Source organism: Drosophila miranda, chromosome XR, assembly GCF_003369915.1.
Source record: "Drosophila miranda strain MSH22 chromosome XR, D.miranda_PacBio2.1, whole genome shotgun sequence".
Lineage (NCBI taxonomy): Eukaryota > Metazoa > Arthropoda > Insecta > Diptera > Drosophilidae > Drosophila > Drosophila miranda.
In genome coordinates this window covers 33,056,466-33,076,925 of record NC_046674.1, presented here as the reverse complement: position 1 = coordinate 33,076,925, position 20,460 = coordinate 33,056,466, and the positions used below count along the sequence as shown (strand labels likewise).

At 44.8% G+C, this 20,460-nt stretch overlaps 1 protein-coding gene across 1 annotated transcript; it reads right to left on the bottom strand.

The window, feature by feature from the left end:
• Positions 1-1,987: 1,987 nt before the first annotated feature.
• On the bottom strand, positions 1,988-20,187 carry LOC117186571 (PHD and RING finger domain-containing protein 1-like). Its single transcript, XM_033387528.1, has 2 exons — positions 19,910-20,187; positions 1,988-2,784 (listed from the first exon to the last, which is right to left on the bottom strand). The coding sequence occupies exons 1-2, from the start codon at positions 19,970-19,972 to the stop codon at positions 2,104-2,106; spliced, it is 744 nt and encodes a 247-aa protein (XP_033243419.1). The 5' UTR covers positions 19,973-20,187; the 3' UTR covers positions 1,988-2,103.
• Positions 20,188-20,460: the final 273 nt, after the last annotated feature.

The window sequence follows — 20,460 nt, the reverse complement described above, 5'->3', positions numbered from 1 at the left end:
CCGCATCCTCACTTCCTGCAGCAACTTTTCAAAATATCCCCGTGGCAGAAAGTAAGCCTGGAAGCTGGACGAGAACTCTTTCCACGTTCTCCACTGTCGGTTGTTCGCCACGAACCACATCAGCGCCCGCCCCTTTAGCAGCTCTGGCATCGCCCTTGGATCCAGACCGTACGTCTCGGCGGACCACTCGACCTGCTCCAAGAACTCGAGAGGCTTCGTCGTCCCGTCGAAAAGGAACGACCACTCTCTCACCTGTTTCGCCACTCTGGCGTAGTCCAGGTGTGCCGGCCGTATGGTGGCTGGTTCGGTTCTCCCCCTTTCGGCCTCTCGGCTTCGATCCCTTCCTTGGTGGCGGGACCTGCTAGGCGTCCCTGTGTGCGAGCGTTCCGGTATCGGCACTGAGGGACTCGCGATCAATTCTCGTTGTATTTCGACAGCGGACCTCCACAGCGCCGCCGCGGCTGCGCCGGGTGGGGGTGCCAGGTGCTCGTACGCGGCCTGTTTGTCGTCCGCCCGGGGTGTCGGCGAGGACCTGTCCGCCCGACACTCCCATACCTCAATCAGGTCAGCCCACTCTGACTCATCCTCGTGTTCCCTCATCCACTCCTTGAATGTTCTTCTCATCTCGTCCACTGTGCCCTCCAGACGCACGCCGAAGGCGTGGCCGCATTGGACAAGCTCCTCCTTTCTCAACCGGTGGATCCATTGTCCCCTCCCCATTCTCTCGTCTATATCTCTCCTGCCTTTGTCCTACTATTCGTCGTTGTAGGCCCCACGTTGGGCGCCAGTTGTAACGAACCTACTTTTTGGGCCGCTTGAGTTTGCTGGGCTCGCTCAGCGGTTGGTAGATTCGCTGCAACGTATTTGTATTGTTGCCCCCAACGACAAATAATAAAACCTTGCTTTTCTGTAATCTAATTTCGTTTTATTCGTATTATATTAGGACTTAGGGCTAGATGTGACAATTTTACTTAGCTATGGATCTCCACCACGCCCGGGCTCTCTTCGAGTGTGGCAGCGTTGAGGCTAATGATTGGGGCAAGTTGACCTCAGCTATCGCTTTGGCCCGCCACTCAAATCTGCGCTCCACGTCTCGCACTCCTCTGCTAGCTTCCGCCGGTAGATGTAGATCACGTCTTAACTTATACTCACTCTGGGGGCAGGCGGGGCCTGTTTTCCTGTTGCAGTATTCACTTCACTGCACTTCTTCGAACCGTACCGGGTATCACTTTTACGTTTCGGCGGGGTTTCAATGTGCGCGCGCGACCACTCATCCACGAAAGATCTCGCTTCGTCGCCGCAGCCTCCTATTATAACCCCGCCTTAACGGGACCCCGGCTCGGCGTCGGTAACTTTCCATCGCCGTCTCCTGGTTTCCACGGCCTTCGTAACGGGACCTGGCCGGTGGCGTGATCCCATGCCTTTATTTGGTCATGCGTCGGACCACTGCCGGCCCGATCCCGCCGTCTCCTCTGCCTCTCGCGTGTCTTTCTCTCCGAGAGCGGGCCACTTCGCCGTATCCGGATATCCGCGGGTATCCGGACTGACCTTCGCCTTATCCGGCCATCCATCAGCCTTTATCCGGCCGTTCCACAGGCTTATCCGGCTGTGCTTCGGTCGAATTCGGCCTGTGGGAACCGCGGTTCCTCACAACGTCTTAGGTGTCGACCGAATATACATTTATGTTATTATTTATTTATATATATTGAAAAATTAGAAGAGTTTTTCTAATCAATTACCGAAAACTTTGGGTGTCTGTAATTTAAATTATTTATTTGGCGGGGCGAAAAACTTGATACGCTCGATCTAATTCAAGGTTGGCGAACAACTATATTTTCTTCACAATTCAAATCTCTTACTCTAGCTAACCTACGGTGGCAAAGCGGGGCGAATTCGCCAAGAGCGAGAGAGCGAGCTTTTATTGCGCTCCCGCTTTGCCCTAGCCTAACTTACACTAGACTTCATAATTCAGATCAATAAATAATAATTGTGGCCATGGATGGAAGGTCACGCAACACCGGCCCCGTTGAACGCCTGCATCGGCTTCAACACATTGGGAGCGGCGCTAATTTGTGTATGGGCCGCCGAAAAACCGCTCCAGTGCTAGTCCTTATTTCGACGACCCTGACCATGCCGTCCTCTCCTGCGTGCGTGGCGATAACCCTCCCCACGAGCCACTCCTGAGGCGGCAGATTGTCCTCGGCCACGATGACGAGGTCTCCTTCCTCGAGGTTCGGTTGCTGCTGGTGCCATTTGCCCCGAATTTGCAGCCCCAGGACATATTCGCGGGACCATCGCTGCCAAAACGCTTGCCTGACTGACGAGACAAGTGGCCATCGCCGCAAGCAACTGAGACTCTCCTGGTCCGGAGTCCTCAGTGCTGGGGGGGCGATGAGCGACCCGCCTGTCAGCAGGTGCCCGGGTGTTAGGGCCTCGCCGTCGCTTGGATCTTGGCTGATGGCTCCCAGCGGCCTCGAGTTCATTATGGCCTCGATGCCGACGAGGACTGTGGCGAGCTCTTCGGCGGTTAGGAGCGCGCTGCCTACCGCCCGTAGGAGTAGGCTCTTGGCAGTTTTTACACCTGCCTCCCATAGCCCTCCCATGTGAGGAGCTCGCGGCGGTATGAACGCAAATTCGCATCCGTTCTTTGACGCGAAGTCGCGAATTGCGTCTCCTTGCTCCTTGAGCCTGATCCGCAGAGCGCTGAGATGGCGGCTCGCTCCGACGAAGTTCGTCCCGTTGTCGCAATGAACGACTTGGGGATATCCTCGGCGCCCGACGAACCTTTGAAAAGCCAACAAAAAACAATCAGTGGTTAGATCGGAAACTATTTCTAGGTGAACCGCCTTGGACGCAAAACAAACAAAAAGCGCAATGTATGACTTGTATGGGGGCCTTCCGCGAATTTTCAATGTCGTGTGCACTGGTCCACAAAAATCAACGCCGCAAATTGAAAATGGGCGGAGAGCACGGAGTCGATCTGCGGGTAAATTCCCCATGAGTTGCGTCAGCAATCGAGGCTTGCATTTAAAACAGCGCATACACGATCGAACTGTCTGACGGCAGACCTCCTGAGCGTTCACTATCCACACGCTCTGTCGAAGGATGCTCACAAGTGCTCGTGAGCCGACATGAAAATTCGAATGGTGCAGATGACGAATATAGCTTCGCACGAATTGCGAGCGCTTAGTCAAAAGCAGAGGAAACTTGGCATCGTATGATATAGGAACTTTGGCTAGTCGCCCCCCCACTCGCAACAACGAAAAGTTGCACCAAGTCCCTGTGTCTTCATGGATGAATGGGTTCAACCGCTGAAGACTAGGACCAGTTGTAGATCCTTTCCTAACCTTTTCAATTTCTCCTTGATACTCGTGATGCTGGATGATTTCGACAATTTTATAAAAAGCTTCATTGTATTCGGTCGGTGAGACAGTTTTTTCAAAATTTAGGCTTGGGTCTTTACATTTTCTTATAAAGCGGAACACATACACGAACGCTCTAAGCAGTTTGAGGTGTGACGAGAATCCCTCGATGACATCTAACAGCTCCGAACTTCGCACAGCCGCGGTCAACCCGACCGCAGTCTTCCTCTTTTCCAGCTGAAGATCATCGGAGTGTTCGAAATGAGCGTTCTTGGGCCAGTTTTCTTCTTCCTCTTTCAGAAATGATGGTCCTTCGAACCAAATTGACTGAACGATTTCGTCGACGTCACAACCTCTGGGGACAATATCTGCTGGGTTCTGTTTCGTGGGTACATGCCGCCACGTAGCATCATCTGACCACTCTTGAATCTCAGCCACTCTATTTGAAACGAAAGTCGACAACGACGATGGATGAGACCGGATCCAATGGAGAGTTACCTCTAAATCCGACCAATAAACGACTCGTTCAATGGGCACGTTTAATAGGGGCTTGATTCTGTGACAGAGATCTGCGAGAAGGTGAGCGGCACATAACTCAAGCCTTGGGAGCGTTTTAGTCTTGAGCGGCGCTACTTTGGATTTCGAAGTCAACAATGATATTTTTAAACCTTCTGCAGTTCTGCTACGTACTACGCACGCTCCATACGCTCTCATGGAGGCGTCAGCAAAGGCATGTATTTCTCTTTATTTTATTTATTTATTAAATTAACAAATTATCTGTTAATAATGGTGCTTAGTTACTAAAGGCGGAAAAAGATAAGTTAAAAGTTAGCTAAATTTAAATGATTATAAATATTGCATGCAATTAGTTTAAGAGACAGTTCAGGGGATAGGGTTTGACAGAGGGAGTTATAATTATGGCATAAAACCCTAAAAGGTTCATGATCAGCATAATTAGACCTACATATGGGTAGACGGATAGGCCTAAAAGTACGGGTAGGTCTAGATGGAACGGCCAAGTCAATCTGACCCAAGAGAGTTTGGGAGTCAACAGTCCCAAGAAGGAGCTTGTGCACGAACATTACGCCATTGCATATTCTGCGATGGTGCAACGACGGCAGGTCAATAAGATTTAGCCTAGACCGGTAGGGTGGCAAGATTCTACCCGAGTCCCAGTTAAAGTTCCGAAGGGCAAAAATTAAAAATTGCTTTTGCACGGATTCAATAACAGCCTGCTGCTCTTTATACTGCGGGCTCCACACACAAGAACAATACTCCAATATAGGACGTACTAACGAGATGTACAGTTGTTTCGTAACGTACGGGTCGTCAAACTCCTTGGACCAACGCTTGATGAACGCTAAAACACCCTTAGCTTTATTTACAGTTGCAGCTATATGGGTGTTGAAACACATCTTATGATCAAAAAGGACTCCGAGGTCATTTGAACTCGAAATTCGCTCAAGGACATGATTTCCTAGAACATATGAGACAAAATGAGGAGCGCGACGGTAAAATGTCATAAGTTTGCATTTGGAAAGGTTCAGAAAAAGAAGATTAGTTGAACACCACAATAGTAGTTCACTTAGATCAAGTTGAAGGCGTGTGTGTAAATACCAATCAGAGTAAGAAAGACAGATTTTGACATCATCAGCATACATTAGTGTAGTAGAGTATGTTATAACTTGAGGAAGGTCGTTCACAAATAAAATAAACAGAAGCGGGCCCAGATGACTTCCCTGTGGCACACCTGAAGTAACATTAACAGTATTTGACAACACGTTAGAAAACAAAACACGTTGAGTACGGTTAGAGAGATAGGACAAAATCCAATCTAGAAGATTCGTTGGGAACCCTAATAAAGAGAGCTTTTGAATAAGCAGAGCATGGTTCACAGAATCGAATGCCTTGCTGAAGTCCGTAAAAACTACATCCGTCTGCAAACCAATTTGAAAACCACGGTGGATTAGGTTAGAAAACTCAAGAAGGTTAGTCGATGTTGAACGATGTCTGAAAAAACCGTGTTGCGACGGAGATATCAAGCTGCAACAAAGATGTTGCAGTTGCCGGGTGACCAGGAACTCAAGAAGCTTCGGGATGGCGGAAAGCTTTGCGATACCACGATAGTTTTCAATGTTTGATCTTGAACCTTTTTTGTGAAGCGGAATGATGTAGGACTCATTCCAAATTACTGGGAGACAAGACTGTTCCAAGGAGAGGTTGAAGAGAAAGGTCAAGGGTTTGAAAAGGGACTGGGCACAGTGCTTTAAGATGCAACTTGGTACCTTATCTGGACCCGCAGAAAACGATATGTCCATAGATGACAAACCTTCCAGAACAACGCTTTCCTCGAAAAAGGGCAGAAAAATGCTGTTAGCTTGAGGTAGCTGGTACGGATACGGAGTGGATGCGTTGTAAATATGAGACGAGTACGTTGTTTGGAAAAAGTTAGCGAATAAATTTGCAATACCAACAGCAGAAGCTTCTCTTTTGTTCTGGTAATGAAGGGACGGAGGAAAAACGTTTGACTTGCGCTTAGAGTTAACGAACGAATAGAATTTTTTAGGATCACTACGAAAGTTACTACTACATTGTGAAAGGTAATGATTATAACACTGATTATTGACGGCAAGGAACAGAGAGCGAGCGGAGGAGTATAGAGCTAAGGCCGATGTGGAGCCCGACTTCTGGTACTTTTTATAGAGCCGGGATTTATTATTTTTTAAGTATGACAAATACTTGGAGAACCAGGGAGGCTTGGACGATACAGGTACAGTGATATCTGGAACAAACGTATTAAGGGCGGAGTAAATAGAACTATAAAACGAGTTAACAGTTGCGTCTATGTTCGGTAATGAATAAAGAAACGACCAATCAACACGCGAGAGATGTAGATCTAAATCAATAAAGTTTGTTTTGCGAAAACACTTTATGTGACAAGGAGCCATGGAACTGTCAGCACCTCCAGATTGTGTACACTCCAGTGATATCAACAAAGTTGGATGGTAAGGATCTTCAGGGAGGGATATTGGGCTTGCTCTAGATACCGTAGCAAGAGAACCATCATTAACAAAAACGAGGTCAAGAAGTCTGTCCCTAATGTTTTTAACGGCATTAATTTGGACAAGGGAATTATCCGTTAGCCCATTGATAAAGTCATTATGGCAATTGGGAAACAACAGGTTAGCGTCATTACAAGGCAGCCAAGAAAGAAATGGGAGGTTAAAGTCCCCCATGACAATAATTCGATCATTGCACCCTAATGCAGAAACAACATTATTAATTGCTGAGAGGTGGTGTAAGTAAAGCTCAGCATCAGACCTGGGAGGAATGTAAGAGCAGGTTAAATAGAAAAATGCGGATCCAACACGAACTTTGACTGCAACAAATTCAATTCCATGAATGTTATTGAATGGGAATAACTCAGATGAGAAAACAGATTTAACTGCAATCAGAACCCCACCTGCAAAAGATGGGCGGTCCATTCTATAAATAGTGTAACTATCAATGAAAATTTCGTGATCATTGACAGAGGAGTTAAGCCAGGTTTCGGTAAACGCGATGGCATCGAAATCAAAGGACGCGCTATTAGTATGAATTTGACGCAACTTTCCCAGCAAACTGCGAACGTTCTGATAGTGCATGGAAAAATAGTACATCAGTTTTTTGGAGCATGTTCGGTAATTCTTGGATTCGAGTTCGAATCTTTGAGAAGGAACTCATGCACAATTGTATGCTCAGGCCATATTGACGGTTCTAGAGAACAGGATAGTAAAGAATCAGGGAGAAGAATTTTAAAGGATGATATGTTGCGCTTATGTTTAAATGTAAATTTAGTCACAACTATATCAACAGGCGAAGTGTTAAGTTTAGCGGCAAGATGTTGTTTAACATCCTCCGTTGTAGCCTCAGGAATAAGACGAGAAACAAATATTGCTTTCCGAGGGACCACTGCTTTAAGTTGAAGTCCCGAGCGAGATCGAGATGGTGGAGCCACTCCTAAAAGAGATCTCGGTACAAGGGCAGAGGAATTGGCAGCAATGGCTGTAGCAGGAATTGGAGTAGGAATTGGAGCAGGAATTGGAGCAGGAATTGGAGCAGGAATTGGCAGGACGTCGTCAGCAACCAGCACACCCGCACTAGGAGCACTCACCGCGTCCGAAGTGACGGCCACAGAAACTGCAGGGATGGTATTGATGCTGTTGGGAAGTTGGGTGCTCGAAGGAAGCACATTGCTCGGTGTAAAGAACTCCGGAGCCACCGTTGGCGGATTTACAGACAACGGCGTGGCATGACTACACGGAAATGCTTCCGATGGATGAAGGTGGGAGGCAGGCGTACCAATCGGATTAGGTTGCAAGAGATTGGTATCATTATGCGGAATTTTCCGTCTAGGCGATTCGCTCAAGAGTTTGAGCCCAAGAAACTGTGATTCAAGGGCAAGAAATTTCTCGTTGAGAGCCACAAATTGTTTCCGGACATCCAGAAACCCAGTTCGAGTCTGTCTCATAAATGTGCGCATTTCGGCCTCAATCTCCCGACAAGCCAGACATGACCAAGACAGGCCCATGCGTTTCGAGATCAGATCATTCAGCCGGCCAAAATTTCCACCACCAGCACATTTTATGTGGGAAAAATTGTCGCACAGCCAGCAGCTAAGAAATGAATCACCAATGATAACACCACCGAATTCACATTTCTTTGCACTACAAACGATTGCCATTATTGACAGCAGTAGAATCACTGTGCACGAATAATAAGAGAACGGAGTGAGATCGCAGGTAAAGTAGGAGAGCAGACAGCAGAGCGAGCCAGACAATCAGCTGCAGCGGCAATAATTCAAAGCAGATGATCCAACGAAGTGCAGAAAACGAGCAGTAAACTCACCAAAGCAGAGACACAAAAGAAAAGTCCACAGAGAGGGAGAGTATAGGCAATCCAGAGAGAGTGAAAGCAACAATGCGAGAAGCCCGCGTATGCTCACGAGAGAGTGTGGGCGATGCAAACGCTGATGCGTGAGAACAGTGCACACCGAAAAAGCGATAACGAAAAGCAGACTGGGCAAAAAACAATAACAAATTGCCTGCACGAGGCCGATGTGTTACGTTGCAATATTGAATTTATATTAAACACTTGTTTACAAACAAAACACTGGTGGTTAACACAAAGTAGAATCAAATTAAAGAGATGCGATAATAAATCAAAACAAAGACACAACAATGTTGTATGATATTTAGGCAAAGGGCGGAGAATGCGGGAGCAAGAAAAAAACACAACCGGCTTAAGCAAGAGCTAGAAGCGAACACAAGCGGTGACATCGGATCGGAATACACAAACCGAGATATGGATATGTCTTCCAATTGAGATAGTGTATTTTTCAACTTATTCCACGCTGTTTCCAAATGCAGCGGGATCGACTCATCCCAATCTAGTTTGTTAAGCCAAAGCTCCTGCAATAGGATCTTGCCTTTTATAACGATAGGACTTAATAAACCAAGGGGGTCAAACAACTTTGATGTCACCGATAGTATGTTCCGTTTTGTGGCTCGGAGACCCATAACTGAATTGTCAATTTTGAACTTAAAGGCATCGTCAGTAGGTAACCATGAGATTCCTAACGCCTTTGTCGACTCTGAATCCGAGATTGTTATGGGTATGGCTGTGCTCTCAGATGCGGTGGTCTCGGGTGAGTTTGAAAACCACTTAGTCAACTCAAACCGTGCGGTCTGAAGAACCTGAGACACTTCGGACTTAATTGCCCTTAGCTCCTCTACGCATGCAGCACCAGTCAACAAGTCATCGACGTAAAAGTCGGACCCAATAGGTTTAGCAGCTCTAGGGAATGAGAGCTTCGCAGACTCACTCAACCTTTTCAAACACCGGATAGCTAAGAATGGGGCTGGTCCAGTCCCATAGGTTACAGTGTTGGGCTTGTATAATCTCAAGGATTCAGAAGGGTCTCTTCTCCACACTATGAGCTGAAGCTGCCGATCCGCTTCGTTCACCATCACTTGGCGATACATCTTTTTAACATCAGCAGTCAGGGCAAACCTGTGCAGACGGAAACGGAGCAGTGTCGAGTATAATTCCTCTTGAATGGTAGGTCCCACCATCAGAATGTCATTTAAGGCCACCTGTGAGGACGTCTTGGACGAAGCATCGAACACGACTCGGAGCTTGGTAGACGTACTTTGGGGCCTCAGAACACACTGATGAGGGATTACGTAGTGTGGAGTAGAAGGAATCGTATTGTCAGTAGGAGACATATGACCTAAGGAGAGGTACTCTTCCATGAATTCCAAGTACATTTTCTTCAACTCAGGGTTACGATGCAATCGTCTTTCAAGCGACAAAAACCGCCGTTTCGCAACCTCAAAGGAGTTGCCTAAACAATTTGGATCTGATTTAAACGGGAGCCTTACTTCGAACCGACCTGATGATAGTACCTGAGTCGTCTTACGATAGTGTTCTTCACATAGCTTGTGCTCAGGTGTGGCAATTTTCTTGGTAGATGGCATTTCTTCCAGTGACCAAAACTTTTTCAAGGTCCTATCGATGGATACTAGCAACTCTTCACTGCAACTCAAACTGTTTGTAATTTGAGGAGCAGAACTCCTGGAAACATATTTTCCCGACACAACCCAACCAAGAAGGGTTTTCTGAAGAGTTGGAAAGTCAGGACCTTGTTTAATTTGACCAACAGCTAATAATTCAAAGAACGATTCTGCTCCAATTAACATATCTATTCTTTGTGGCTTGTAGAAATAAGGGTCTGCCAGTGGTAGGTTCTCTGGGATTCGCCAGTCAGTCACATTCACTGACTGGTCAGGGTGATAACCTGAAATTGATTTCAGGATCCAAAAATCAAAGGAGAACTCACTACCATTTATTCGCGACTTCACAACTGTGTGTATTTTATCCTTTACTTGAGAATTAGATTCACCAATTCCAAGCAAGTTAATACAGGACTCCTCTCTACGGATCTGTAAGCGATTAGCGAGGTCCTCGGTAATAAAATTTGATTGTGATCCAGAGTCGAGCAGAGCTCTGGCCAGAATGTGTTCACCGCTCTTAGTTCGGACGATCGACACGATCGACGTAGCCAGAATTACCCTGTCCAACGCTGTCGCATGCAAAACATGTGACGTGGAAGATTGATTCTGATTTGATTGAGGAGAAGGACTCTCTTGGGGTGGTGGCAACGCGAGACTATTAGCCGACACTGTGTATCGATACAATAATGTATGATGTGAGCGGCTGCACACTCGACATTTATTGGCTTTGCATTTTACAACAGCGTGGCCTTTTCGCAGACAATTAATGCATCCGATTATCTTTCGTAGTGATCAGACGTGTTTTTGTTTTGCGCTCCGCATTTTTTCCTTTTTTCCTTTTGTTTTGAATAAACAGCCGGTGTTTTCCTAACTAAATTCTAATTATACTTCCTAACCAGACAACAATCTGGAAACCTATTCTATTACGCGAGTGCATGCCTTTTGATTTGTGTTAAAACATTATTTAACTTTTTATTTTTCGGCGTCGGCTTGTGCTTGTGCTTGTGTTTGTGTTGTTGCAGTGAGTGAGTACGCATTACATTGCATTGCAGTCCGCTCTCGTCTGGTAGCTTTTGTTGTTTTATCACTCTCTCGCTATCACCTCAACTTCAATAACTGTTCTTTCTCTCTCGCTCTTCAAACTTTCCGAGCAATAGCGCTCTCTGCTTAGTAGCTCTCGCTATAACCGCTCTCCACTCTGCTCTCTTTTTTTTACCAATTCCGCTTTGAGCGTTGTCTGGCACATTGGTCTGATACCAATTTGTTTTGCAAATAATAGTATATAAATAAATAACAAAATGGAATACGCTGTGGTCTGTGCCAAAAAAAGCTGTAAGAAGCAGATCACCCACGATCAGCCGAATGTCCCCTGCTGGCTCTGCGACAGCGTAGTGCACGCAAAATGCGCTGGATTTTCTGGCCTCGTGAGTGATGCTATAGCCAAACGTAATGGCTTGCATTACAGTTGCGAGGCATGCCGTGCGGTGGAGAAAGACATGGTGGCTTTCATGAGGCAGACGCGGAGTGGCTTTAAGGAGCTGACCGTTGGTTTTAAAAACCAATACGATTGGCTCCTAGCCATGGAGGCTCAGTTTAGCGGTTTAAAACTGCTGAATGAGTCTCCGAGGCGCAAAAAGGTCACTCCGCGGGATCTGCAATTGCCAACCGTCACTCAGCCGTGCGCCGCCGAAAAACTGACTCCGACCACTCCAAGTGTGCAGCAGTTGATCTCGTTTGCCACTCCAAGGGCAACGACAGCTGCTGGCGATGCAGATTCGGTAGCCGAATTCATCGCCTCGGAGAATGTGCAGCCAAGTACGTCTGCAGCGTCCGTGTCCGTGGTGTCCGCAAGTTCGCTAGTTGTCCCGTCTATCCCGATCCCACCAGTAAATAGACGTTCCGGACCTCCGGATATTGCCACCACAGGTACTAGGCCTGTGGTGACTAAACCACTGGTGGGAGTCCCACCAAAACGACAAGTTTTTGTTTCACGGCTGGCCCCTGACCTAACATCTAATAATGTAATTGCTTTTATTCAAAGCAAAATAAAAGCCGTGGGTTTAAAGGTGGAGAAATTTAACTTCTCTTATGCCAGGGAGATAGCCTCGTTTAAGATAAGCATCTCCCCAACTCAATTTGACACCATTTGCTCCGCCAAATTTTGGCCGGAGCATTTGGTGGTGAAGGAGCTTAAGGCTAAGAAGAAGAATAGGCCCCCATATCCCTTCCAAATCTTTCCAGTGTGCCACCCTCAACTTCAACTTCCTCTTCCTCAACTTCCCGTCTTGCTTCCACCTTTCCAAAAAACTAACTTCTCTTTTAGTAACCTATCAGAATGTAAGAGGCTTGCGTAGTAAGCTCAGCATTCTTTTCCGGGATAGTGTTGCATTTGCTTCCCACGTTATTGTGTTTACTGAAACCTGGTTAAAGCCGGACATTCTTAGTTCCGAGGTTTTGGCAGGTCGGTACACAACTTTTAGAAAGGACCGTTCGTCTCGACGGGCAGGGGGGGTTCTAATTGCAGTGGACTCTTACTTCACGTCGGAACACTTCACAGTCCAAGTCCAACAGGAACTGGAATTCCTGTGTGTAAAACTGATTCTTCCCGCTTTCGCTATATTCATTACTTGCTCGTATATCCCACCTTCTTCGGATATTTCAATTTATGAGCAGCACTTGTCCGCTTTAACCGCTGTTTCTTCCTCGCTATCTGATAAAGATCGTATGATAGTTCTTGGTGACTTCAACTTGCCAGGAACTGTTTGGTCTTCGGTAAACGAGTCTAGTATCCTAGTGCCCATGTCACGACATGACTTTGTTGACGGCTTGCTTGACCTATCCCTGTCTCAAGTCAACCATGTGAAAAATTCCTTGGGTCGATTGCTTGATCTGTGCTTTGTATCGGATCCGACCATAGTGTTGTTAACCCGAGCCCTTCCGCTCACTATACCTGAAGACGCCTACCACCCTACTTTCGAGGTGTCGCTAGATATAGGACCAACTGTATTGGATCGGTCGAGTAGGCTGCCCGAACGTGTCCGCTGCTTTCGTAAAGCCGAGTTTGCGAAGCTTAATAACCTCATTAGGGATTTTGATTGGTCCGCTTTGTACTTGTGCACTGATATCATAAAAGGCACAAACATTTTTATACCCGATACTCAAAATGAGTATTGGGGTATATTAGATTTGTGGTAAGAGTGGATGTGTGTAACGTCCTGAAGGAATCGTTTCCGACCCCATAAAGTATATATATTCTTGATCAGCATCAATAGCCGAGTCGATTGAGCCATGTCTGTCTGTCCGTCTGTCCGTCCGTCCGTCTGTCCGTCTGTCCGTCCCCTTCAGCGCCTAGTGCTCAAAGACTATAAGAGCTAGAGCAACGATGTTTTGGATCCAGACTTCTGTGATATGTCACTGCTACAAAAATATTTCAAAACTTCGCCCCGCCCACTTCCGCCCCCACAAAGGACGAAAATCTGTGGCATCCACAATTTTAAAGATATGAGAAAACCAAAAACGTAGAATTGTAGAGAATGACCATATCTTTAAGACAGCGGAATCTGAATTGGATCGTATTATTATTATAGCCAGCATCAAGAAAACAATTTCATTTTTTCTCGCCCTGTCTCTCTCTAACACACACGTAGCATAGGCGGCTTTGCTTAGAGTAAAACATTAGCGCCTAGATCTCAGAGACTACAAAAGCTAGAGCAACCAAATTTGGTATCCACACTCCTAATATATCGGACCGAGACGAGTTTGTTTCAAAATTTCGCCACACCCCCTTCCGCCCCCGCAAAAGACGAAAATCTGGGGATATTCAAAAATCTCAGAGACTATTAAGGCTAGAGTAACCAAATTTGGTATCCGCACTCCTGTTAGATCTCACTATAAAACGTATATCTCAAAATTTCGCCCCACCCCCTTCCGCCCACACAAAGGACGAAAATCTGTTGCATCCACAATATTGCACATTCGAGAAAACTAAAAACGCAGAATCATAGATAATGACCATATCTATCAGATTGCTGAATCTGGATCAGATCGGATCATTTTTGTAGCCAAAAGCAAGAAATCAATTTGCAGTGGCCACGCAGCGCCCGACGTCACGCTCAGACTGATTTTCTGTCTCTCTCGCACGCACTCTTTGTCGTGTCGTTTAATATTAGCGGCGTCTGCCGGAGAGCCATACTGACTTAGTATCGGGTATAACCGTAGAGTTGCGGTGTCCGCAGCAACTCACAACGTTCCCCCTCGTTTCCTTTGATACTTGCGCTTCCAAAGTAAAATCTTCTTTAATGAATAATTTAAGTTAACTTCTTTCCGCCTTGTATTGTGTTACCGTACTTTCCAGTAGCAGATAATTTTATGATTTGTACATTCCTATTTTTTCACAGTTTAACTGTCCATAGTTGAACTCTAAACATTAAACATTAAACATTATTTTTCGCCCATACAAATAAGCAAAACCCTAACGTACATACATTACTTGTGTGGAATTATAGATTTGTTCGCAACGGCGTAATATAAGCTTTATTTTATTGTAAATATCATCGAACGTTAGTATTAATATTTATTGGCGAATCAAACACCAAATAAGGCCGGGAAACTCATGAGATCTAGTTAAAAATGATAAGCTATAAGAATGCAAGATTTTTTGCATAAGGATACTTAATACTAAACAGATATCACTGGACAAACAAAAAGTTATTTGAATTAAATTTGTATAATACAAATTTTAAATTATTTTTAATTTCAATTTATGTTTTAAAAAATATAAAATTGTATAAAGTCTTTATACCCGATACTCAAAATGAGTATTGGGGTATATTAGATTTGTGGTGAAAATGGATGTGTGTAACGTCCAGAAGGAATCAGCATCAATAGCCGAGTCGATTGAGCCCGGTCTGTCTGTCCGTCTGTCCGTCCGTCCGTCTGTCCGTCCCCTTCAGCGCCTAGTGCTCAAAGACTATAAGAGCTAGAGCAACGATGTTTTGGATCCAGACTTCTGTGATATGTCACTGCTACAAAAATATTTCAAAACTTCGCCCCGCCCACTTTCGCCCCCACAAAGGACGAAAATCTGTGGCATCCACATTTTTAAAGATACGATAAAACCAAAAACGCAGAATCGTAGAGGATGACTATATGTTCTAGAGTGTAAAATCTCAACCAGATCGTATAATTATTATAGCCAGAATCAAGAAAACAATTTCATTCTTTCTCGCTCTTTCTCTCTTTAACACACAGGTTTCATGGTCGGTTTTGCCAATTGCAAAATATGAGTTCAAGGATCTCAAGACCTATAACCAACCAGAGCAACCAAATTTGGTATCCACACTCCTGTGATATCGGACCTTGACCGTTTTGTGTCAAAATTTCGCCACACCCCCTTCAGCCCCCGCAAAGGACGAAAATCTGGGGCATCCACAAATCTCAGAGACTATTAAGGCTAGAGTAACCAAATTTGGTACCCGCACTTCTGTTAGATCTCGCTATAAAACGTATATCTCAGAATTTTGCCCCACCCCCTTCCGCCCCCACAAAGGACGAAAATCTGTTGCATCCACAATATTGCAGATTCGAGAAAACTAAAAACGCAGAATCATAGATAATGACCATATCTATCAGATTGCTGAATCTGGATCAGATCGGATCATTTTTGTAGCCAAAAGCAAGAAATCAATTTGCAGTGGCCACGCAGCGCCCGACGTCACGCTCAGACTGATTTTCTGTCTCTCTCGCACGCACTCTTTGTCGTGTCGTTTAATATTAGCGGCGTCTGCCGGAGGAGAGCCATACTGACTTATTATCGGGTATAACCGTAGAGTTGCGGTGTCCGCAGCAACTCACAACGTTCCCCCTCGTTTACAATGCTCTTGGCACATTTTTCGATTCTTGTGTCCCGCTTTCTTGTCCGACTAGATCTGGAAAACCCCCATGGTTTACCAAAGAGTTATCCAGTCTAAAAAACTTAAAATCAAGACTTTATAAAAAATTTCAAGAAGTGGGTTCTCCTACTTCTCACTCTCGCTATGTATTAGCTCGGTCAAACTTTTCAGTTCTTAATGCTCAATGCTATAAGAACTACCTATCTCGATGCAGGATACGTTTTTCTCAGGACCCTAAACAGTTTTACAGCTTCGTAAGCAGTAAGCGTAGAACGTCCGCACACCCATCCTCGCTATCATTTTGTAATACGTCGGCAAATAATGATCAGGCAATTGCCGATCTTTTTGCCCAATTCTTCCAAACCACCTATTCTGAGGAAGGCTACTCTGGTCATCCGTACCCAACCGTATGGGTCGAACCGAGGTCGAACGGCATTTTCAGTCCCTTGTTAAATGCATGTTCCCTACTTCATGATCTTCGAATAGTTAAGCCGGTGTTTTCACCGGGTCCAGACGGGGTTCCAGGTTGTGTACTCAGGTACTGCGCCGAGGCTCTGTGTGGACCTTTGCTTAAACTATTCACCCTATCCATTGATTCTTCTTGCTTCCCCCCGATCTGGAAGGAATCGTTTATAATTCCTCTCCATAAAAAAGGTAGCAAGTCTGATGCAAAAAATTATAGAGGTATAGCAAAGTTATCCGCTATTCCTAAAATGTTTGAGAGGGTTTTAACTCCGCACTTGCAACATCTCTGCAAGTCACTTATATCTCCAACTCAGCATGGATTTATAAGGCGGCGATCAACCACCACGAACTTGTTAGAGTTTACCTCTTTCATTATTAAAGGCTTTCAATGTAACTTACAGACGGATGTTATTTACACCGACTTTAGTAAAGCATTCGACTCTGTAAACCATTCCCTTTTAGCGCATAAACTTGACCTTTTAGGGTTTCCGCCCAACCTCCTGAGATGGATTTCTAGCTATCTTTGTTCTAGGTCTCAAAGAGTCCTCTTCAAAAACTCCCTCTCTTTACCAGTAAAGGTTTCTTCGGGAGTACCACAAGGCAGCCATCTAGGCCCCTTACTCTTCACACTCTTTATTAATGACTTACCTTCAGTATTAACATACTCTCGAGTACTTATGTATGCGGATGATGTAAAACTCTGTGTCCAGTACAAGGACATTTCATTTCATTCTCGCTTGCAATCCGATCTCAATAACTTTCAGTCATGGTGTTGTGCAAACTTGTTACACCTTAATGCCTCGAAATGCAAAGTTATGACATTTCATCGTTCTAGCCCTTTGTTGGCTCCCTACACCCTATTTGGTGGTTCTCTTGAGAGAATTACCCTGGTGGATGATCTGGGTGTTATGTTAGACCCCAAGTTAAAGTTTTCCGAACACATTTCTACCATGGTAAATAAGGCCATGAGCGTGCTTGGGTTTATAAAGAGGTGGTCAAAAGAATTTGACGACCCCTATATAACAAAGACTCTCTATACCTCGCTTGTTCGTCCGATCTTAGAATACGGCTCCTGTGTATGGTGCCCTCAGTACAAAGTACACCAGGACCGTATAGAATCAGTACAGAAAAACTTTTTACTCTTTGCTCTGCGGGGCCTTAACTGGGATGCGGGTGTAAGACTCCCATCTTACTCTAGTAGACTACTATTAGTAAACCTCCCATCCTTAGTTAACCGTAGAAAAATGCTTGGTGTGATATTTATGCACAACTTGATCAGGGGTGACATAGACAGCCCTGATCTGTTGAGCCGCATAAACTTCACGATTCCTATTAGACTGACTAGAAATTTTATACCGTTGTTCCTTCCACTTTGTAGATCGAATTATTCCTTGCATGAACCGTTTAGGGTCTTATGCTCGGATTATAATTCCCTCTACCATATTATATCCACCACTAAATCTCTTCCTCTTATTAAATTATTAATCCTTACACACCTTTCTATTAATTAGTAACTGTAGTGGTATTTGTACTTTGATTGCATGCTTAGTTTCTTAGTAAGTTTAGTACTAATTTTCCTCGAATGTTAGTCTAATAGCTATCTTTCTTGCATGTTCGCGTTTGGTTCGGCTACGCACCGCGCGTCATGCGGCAGCGCCCCTCGGTCGGTTGGGCGGGAGGAGGGCTGCGTTTTGCCTGGGATCCGCGCGTAACAGCATTCTGCTGGTGTCATACGGGCCACTTGACGGTGCAGTAACTGCATCGCCTCTTGAAAGATGCAGTCATTGCATGTCAACGTCCACATAGGGATGCCGACTTAGCAAACTCAAACCTTTGCATTACCGAGAGACGCGAAAATGAAGGGCAATTTGACACTACATGGTCTCCTGAATTGCAGTAGCTACAAGTTTGCTGAGTTCTACTGTTGGTGGAAGTGGAAGAACAAGCAAATGAACTGCGATTATGTTGCTTGCTTGGCATGACTTTGTCTTGCCTTGGCTTGGTCGATTCCTCAGCAGACAGATGCTGGTATCGACGATTCAAGACTTTCCCAAAGTCGGACCAAGGCGGCAACTTCTCATAAGTAAGCTGTTCATCCCACTTTTGTTTCGTCACTGGGTCGACTCTGTTTAAAACGAGATGAATGAGCATGCATTCGAAATTTTTGTATCATCTCCGATCGACAGTAACGATCCGTAAATCGACGAAACAGTATCGATTAGAGTTCTTAGAGATGATGCAGATTGATGCGACATTCTCGGCAGATTGAACAATGTGGAAATATTATTCGTGAAAATCAAATAATCGTTGTCATATACTCGTTTTAGGCCAGCCATGGCCTTTTCATAATTTGCCTCGGTGACTTGGAACGCCTTTATTGTTCCTAATGCTTCATCAGAGAGGCACGAAATCAAATGATTAAATTTTTCGATCACCGGTATGCTGTTGTCGCTATGGACTAGTCTCTCAAAAAGGCTAACGAAAATTTTTGAATTCCGAGTGTTTACCACTAAATTTGGGTAATGCCAATTTCGGAAGTCTAGCATGAGTTGGGGCTGAAGAAGACACTGGCTTCGTCTCGCTTGCTGCATCAAAGGCGGCGATAAGCGACATTATCTTTCCTTTGGTGACAATTATCAGCTCTTCCAACTCGGCTGCATATGCATCATCACCTGTTATGTCCTCGATTTGCTCCTGCAAATGGTTAGCCTTTTCAATTGAAGCATTCAAACAATCTAATCTACATTGTAATTCCGGTAATTGCAAAGGAATCGACCCTTGATCTAATCGATCCTCTAAGCGGCGAATGCTTTTTACTCGACTTTTGAGCTTAATCTTTAAGTCTTCAAGAGTGGATTTACTTTTTTCTGCCATAATGTTTGTGTATGAAGATTTTACGCAACAAAGCAGTACTATTTCTATTTATTTATTTAATATATTTTTTTTTTTTTAATGTTTGAACGAGAACGATAATCGAAAACGAATTTAAATTGAATGTCGAGGCACGAGGTATCAAGGGAAAGAGCAAGTGACGGCCGAAAACAATATACCCGTTAGATACAGGGTAGCGCGTCACTTGGCAAGTAACAGCCGAAAACAATATACCCGTTAGATACAGGGTAGCGCGTCACTTGGCGCACCGTTAAGCTCAAGAGCGGCAACGAAAATTCTCCCAACAAATACAACGCAAGCAGCAGTGGAGAAGCGAAAACGAAATAATGCACCGGTGCTGCTGCTTGTATGTATGTGTGGATATTTTCTATACGCCGTGGCTTGGGTGAACGAACGAACAAACTTTCTGAGGTTCTAACGACGAGAAAGGTAGAACAAAATAAAAATGGGTGGGGGGGGGCGACAGTGATTGCGGTAAACGAAAGATGTATGTATGTACATATAACTGTTGCGTCCAAATAGCGGTTCACATATGTCTGTATGTGTCGATATGTATGTATTTATGTGTTTTTAGTTATATTTATGCAATTACTACTAAAATGCATGCAATCAAGCTCTACTATATGTATGTATATCATACGTCTGTGCCTAGAATTGAAGGCGATGTGCAATGTTTTCAGCACAAGACACCTCAAAGAGAGATCTGAATGTCTTTTGCTCAGCCTTCAATTTTCTGCACAAATACCTCTGATTCCTCTTTTGGATCTTTGAATCCAACTGCTACTTTCCTGTCTTTATCGCAGGGCATCCCTCGGCGGTAGCAGAATTTGCACAAAAATTATTGTTGGCGCGACCGACGCGATGATATTTTACAAATTGATTGCCGATTGCACACACACACGACGCGGGCAACGAATATGTTTGCATATGTATACTGCAATTTCTTGTGTCACTGTCACTTATTGTTGTTGCCTATAATTCACTTTACAGTCCACCCGGGGGCGCCATGAAAAATTAGAAGAGTTTTTCTAATCAATTACCGAAAACTTTGGGTGGCTGTAATTTAAATTATTTATTTGGCGGGGCGAAAAACTTGATACGCTCGATCTAATTCAAGGTTGGCGAACAACTATATTTTCTTCACAATTCAAATCTCTTACTCTAGCTAACCTACGGTGGCAAAGCGGGGCGAATTCGCCAAGAGCGAGAGAGCGAGCTTTTATTGCGCTCCCGCTTTGCCCTAGCCTAACATACACTAGACTTCATAATTCAGATCAATAACTAATAATTGTGGCC